We start from the raw sequence: 5,482 nt of genomic DNA, 5'->3' as shown, positions 1-5,482 counted from the left end.
ATTTTATAACCATATGGTTACTTACCGTTATTCCACACAGGAGTTTTGTTGTGAAGAGTTAATAAATTTTCCACATTCCCATTTCTCCACCTTTCAATTAAAGTATCTCTTTCCTGAAAGTTTAAAATACTATCAGTAAGTTTGTTTTTTTTACATCAGAAAAAAAAGTCTACCTATAAACAACTTCTTTTGAGGTAAAAACAATCTTTTAGCATATTTGTGTATTAAAATAGGACAGATGATATTGCTAGACTATATATATTTATTTATTTATGTATAGACACACACACACTCAACAACCCCTACCGTAAGTAAACAGTGACTTATGTCAAGCAATGGGAATTATGAAGAGGAACTTAACTTTTGGCCAAGACCTTACAAACTCCCCAGACCACGGTTGGAACAAGAAGTACAACAAACCAAACCCAGCATTACGAGGTTGTGGTGTTGCCTCAACTCATCCATAGGAACAAGGCAATATCTGAAACTGGTATTATGAGTGGAAAATAATAAATCACTCAACCATAAATGCAGGGAGGAGACAGCCTGCATCCAGAATTACAAGGAGGACATGGAATATTCGCTCCACTGTAGAAACAGTGTATGTACATCCTGTTGTCATAATTACAAGGCAGACAAAGTTCTCCAAACTCAACCATAGGAGCAGAGAAAGAACTTCCTGCAACCAAAATTAACGAAAAAAGTAGCCTCTACTTCACACAACCATAGGAACAGGGTGGTATCATCCTGAAAGCGGTATTATGAGGAGGATTCTGTCTAGGCTGGACCTGCTCCAACTGACAGCTGTCCACCTCTGAAAAACATCCAGGGAAAATAGTAGGAGGGAAACCAGCTTTGCCCTCTTACTGAGTGTACAATTATGAGTATGTATGGTAAACTAAATTTCTAAACTCATTAAAGAGGAAGTTCCATGGTCCACCACCCAGTGACTGGGAACTGAGAAGTGATAAGGACTCTCATGCTCCACTGGAAGAAAAATGGGGGGGGGGGATTAAATGCAGTGGTACGTCCAGAGATTTCTGATTTACTTAATCAAAAGGTCAGCAGAGATGGGTAGAAATCCCCTTCTGCTTTATTCATGAAGTCCATGAGTGATAGTCCACCAGTCCCATCCCATCTCTACAGTGAGTATTATAGTGAACTCAGTAAATAGTGCAGGTTTGTGGCAAAGCAAATATACCTAACCAGGCAACACCCATCACAGAATGGGATCCCATTATCAGTAGTAAGAATGAGGGTTGCTGAAAATTCAGAGTAGGAGTACCAATGGGAGAAGGAAGGTAAGGAAATGGATGTGAAAGCCAAACAGCTTTCAAGGGATGCGTAGGTCTGAGGGAGGAAAGACTGGTTGGGATATAGGATGACATAAGAGGAATGGTAGAGGAAGTGGGTAACATTAAAGGCATAAATATCTGATCTACGATGTTCACAAGCAAAGAGGAGAAGGAAACAGGTCTTGAGGAAGAGATGGTAGATGAAACATGACGACAAAGGTTCAAAGGGAGGACAAGAAAGACATAAGGGACCACACTAAAATCAAAATCAAGAAAATCAAAGGAATGTGGAAGGTGCATGATTGAAAGGAGCAGAAAAGGAGGGAAATGACAGAGGAAGACAAAACCAGGAGAAACGGAAGGTGTCCGACAAAGTTGCCCAATAGCTAGACACACTTGAAGTAGAAGTGCCGTTATCAAACAACCAGATGAAGAACTGAGAAAGATGAGGAATGGAAGAGTGGGAAGGATGGAAATCACATTGAAGAGATCAAAGGAGGAAGGCACACCATCGCCTGTAGTAAGTGAACATAGAAGAAAGTCTAATGCATTGGGATAGGAAAGGTGTAACACATAGAGTCAGTACCTGGGCTGAGACAGTGGACCTGACAAAAGCCATTCATGAAGACAAAGTGTGGTGATGTCTGGACGAACAATGTCCAACTGAGGTTGATAAAATAGGCACTGAGACAGATGTAATGGTAGGGGAGGTTGTACAAGTAAAGGACAGAGCAGTGGGAACAATGGTTGCACAAGCCAATACGGAGCCACAAGTAGTCAGAGACACAGAGTGGTTTTAATAGGGATAGAACTCTTGTAGAGGAATCGAATAGGAGGGTAAGCATAGATGTGAAGACCCTTCCTATTGTGACAAAACACGACCACTCCCAGCATTTTGTGTGTGTGGGGGGGGGGGGGGATTGGGAAAGTAAGGATTTAGCAGGAATAGCATAGAGAGCTTGTTGTGTCAATACAGGTGGTACAATACTATTGATGAAGAGTAGTCATGTGATATGTACATGTTCAAAAGTGGTGCATAATTGATGAGGTATATAGACTGGTGTGCTGAGTGCACAAATGTTAAGTAATGCTTAGAGGGCAGATAGAAGATTAAGGTAACTTTGTGTGAGAGGGGGGAAAATCATATTGGAATCAACAGCTGTTGTATAAAAACAAAGAGATGTGGCTGAAGAAACTGGAATTGGAACAATATCACTCAACCACACTTTTTTCTTGCTAAATGTGAATTAGAAAACCAACTTTCATGTGCAGTAGAATGCCTGTAGAAAATTTGTCAAAGCGTAAGGTCTAAAATTAATCTTGCCACTCTTGTTACAGTGGAAACTGCTAAATTGAGTAACGGTGTGTGAGCATGGACATCAGTTTGAGTATGACAACTATGGAGAAATTGGTTCCAAGTGCAGCATAGGATCTACACCCTCATTCTTCTAGAGTGTGATTGATCCTCAGGACTTTGCTAAGTGCTAATATTGTATTATATATTTCATTCACATCACCACATCTATTGTATTAGGTGCTATTATTGCATTATATATTACATGTATATGCCCTTATCTATTTTCGTATTATCTACTATTGTACCTTATATAGAACATGAATATTCCATTACCCATTACATAAGATGATTTTACTAGACTGTATATTACATACATATTTTGATCTTTAGTGAGCTATAGTAATAAACTGTTAAAGTTTTGTAGTAGAAGACACTTTCAGTCAGTCTGTTAACAATGTAATAATACTTTTTATGGTTAATGCAAAATGATGTTAAAAGTAATAAAAGTTTTCTTAAAAGTCAATTCTTTCACTAAAAGTCTTTACTTGTTTATACCAAAATGTTTTTGTTGCCTGTTGATGACTCAAGTGTCATTATGTTTATGAGCTATAAAACATTCCCAAAAAAGGGACTACAAAGGAATTCACTTACCGAAACTGGTTTAATATCTACTCTCTTGTGGTCAAATGTCAATGCTGGAATGATAACAGTCATCTTTCGTGGGCCTCTAAATCCGAGCACATTTGTTTCCTACAATGCAATAAAATGTCTTGATACACTAAACCACATACCATAAATCACATTGTATTTAATTCATATGTAGATAACAGCTAAAAAAACCACCACAAATAAATAACATTTGCAAAGCTGTGAAAAATGCCAAGGTTGAAATTGAAAAAAAAAAAAGATTATTTCATCTTGCTTTCATGGTTGGATCAAGAGGCTTTTTCATTGAAAATGTTCCACACATTAATGCAATGTTTGATTTTCTAAAACTTGGTCTAAAACTGGAAATTTCTTGTTTAAATGTTCCATACTGATTACAGTAGTTCCAATAACCAAAAAAATGTCAATCATTTAGCTTGCAAAGAAATAAGCTTAACTCCTATAACATTATATAAAAACTTAAAAGTAAAAGGTGTAAAAATAATAAAGCCTAGCCTTTTACAAATCATGTTTATGTTGTTGTCAAATTTTGATGAGTTTACTGCTAAAGCTAAACTGTTTTAACCTAGTTGTTATTTTGAATTTGGACACAAAAGTTTCATCTGTTATGGTCATCATCAGGTAAAAACCATTGTTATATCAAACACTTCCCTCAGTAAATTTAAGGTATTTTATGATCAAATATATGATCTAATATGCAAATCCTTGTGTAATGGATGGTGTCTGCCTTGTCTTAAGTGTCTGAACAACCATTTTGTGGATTTGAAATCAGTTTTAAATTCTGCTAATGACATTTTTGAGACACTTGGAGCCAATATGCAACAATTGCTGTGGTTGGCTGGTTTTCAACTATCTGATGAATCTTCACAAGTAAAATATTCAAAAGTCTTCTCTGAGGGTTAGTCACAGTTCATGAACAATACATATTACTTTGAAATATGTAATTCACTTCAAAGCAATGAATGGACTCAATTACTGATCATCAAATGCTTAATTTTCATAATAACGAACTATTCAGGATTTACATACTTTATAACAATGGTTTGAGTCTTGTTTTAGTTATAATATTACAAATTTCAACAATCCTCTAATCATGTGAATAGTGTACTTTAAAAAAAATCAAACTTACATAAACAACTGTAGCAACTTCACAGTGCATTCCTATTTCGTCACCAAAAAGTCTACGTCTTTGTGGGTTATCACCACAATCAAAAACAGTGAATGAGGTACCAAAAATATTAGATCTATCCAAAAAGAAAGTAACACAGTGTCAAGTATAGAAAGATTATGCACAAGGTACTTTATCTATATTACTACCATGACAACCAATATATAGGTACTCATTCTGTTTTGAAACATTGTAAAGTTGATTTATTGCTAAGTTTCCTTTTGCTTCCAAATAGGCTATGATTTCCAAAAAGTTAATAAGTTTCAATTATACTATACCTTAACCCTTACCAACAGAGGTTCAAAGTTCGCTTCACCAAGAAAATTAAATTTACGCATCAGCTCAAATCAAAGTAATACAAGTCAAATTGGTGTAAATTTAATACTCTTAAAAACACACCACCATTTTTTAAAGGCTAGATATCTTTATTTTAATACTGTCAGTTGTCAACATATATTGATATAATACTATAAATCAAAGTGTGGCTAGCTAATGAAAATTACCACAATTTAAAAAAGTCTTAAGACTTTTAATTTTAAACAACAGTGGTGTTTTTTTTTCATAAAACAACGCTTTGCTTATGAGGCCCAAGGAGTTAATTTTTTTCAGTTTTCACTAATTTTAACACCCAGGATGTCAGGGTATTGCTTTAATTTTAAATAGTTATAGCACACTTATGAGTCTCATGGCATTACCTATCTAATTATTATAACACTATTATTAGATTCATAATGCTGTAAGCGAAAGAAATTTCCAAATGTTTTAATTTTTTGCTCAATAGAGAGCGCTGCAAACTTGAATATGACAATAAATTTAAACGTTTATAAAAGTTGTCCTAGAATGTTAATGACCAGGAGACTTTGTGAAACACCTAGAAATAAGAACACAGTATCATTTTGTAAGGTAGTACTCAATAGTAAGGATCGTGATGGAACAAAATGGCGGCCATAAAAATCGCCCATTTAGTACCACCTATAAAAATGTCTGAATATTAACATTGATTATTTCACAGTATTGGCCAAGTAAAACCTTTAGCTTGTTGTACTTTGGTGACAG

The 5,482-nt window shown here is 35.3% G+C and overlaps 1 protein-coding gene across 2 annotated transcripts in view; it reads right to left on the bottom strand.

Annotated features, from left to right (window-relative positions):
- LOC106457234 (protein king tubby 1-like) overlaps nucleotides 1-5,482 on the bottom strand; it is an 83,417-nt gene that overhangs the window by 8,837 nt on the left and 69,098 nt on the right. For both annotated transcript variants that reach the window (XR_002610111.1, XM_022383070.1), the window contains exons 7-9: nucleotides 4,388-4,502; nucleotides 3,244-3,342; nucleotides 26-113 (exon numbers count right to left, since the gene is read on the bottom strand). Coding sequence is in view for 1 of the 2 variants with exons in the window: in XM_022383070.1 (XP_022238778.1) it covers nucleotides 26-113; nucleotides 3,244-3,342; nucleotides 4,388-4,502 (302 nt within the window). In the remaining variant the exon portion in view is untranslated. The remainder of the gene's footprint in view (nucleotides 1-25; nucleotides 114-3,243; nucleotides 3,343-4,387; nucleotides 4,503-5,482) is intronic.

Source organism: Limulus polyphemus, unplaced genomic scaffold, assembly GCF_000517525.1.
Source record: "Limulus polyphemus unplaced genomic scaffold, Limulus_polyphemus-2.1.2 Scaffold306, whole genome shotgun sequence".
Taxonomy (NCBI): Eukaryota; Metazoa; Arthropoda; class Merostomata; order Xiphosura; family Limulidae; genus Limulus; species Limulus polyphemus.
This window is presented reverse-complemented; position numbering and strand designations above follow the sequence as displayed.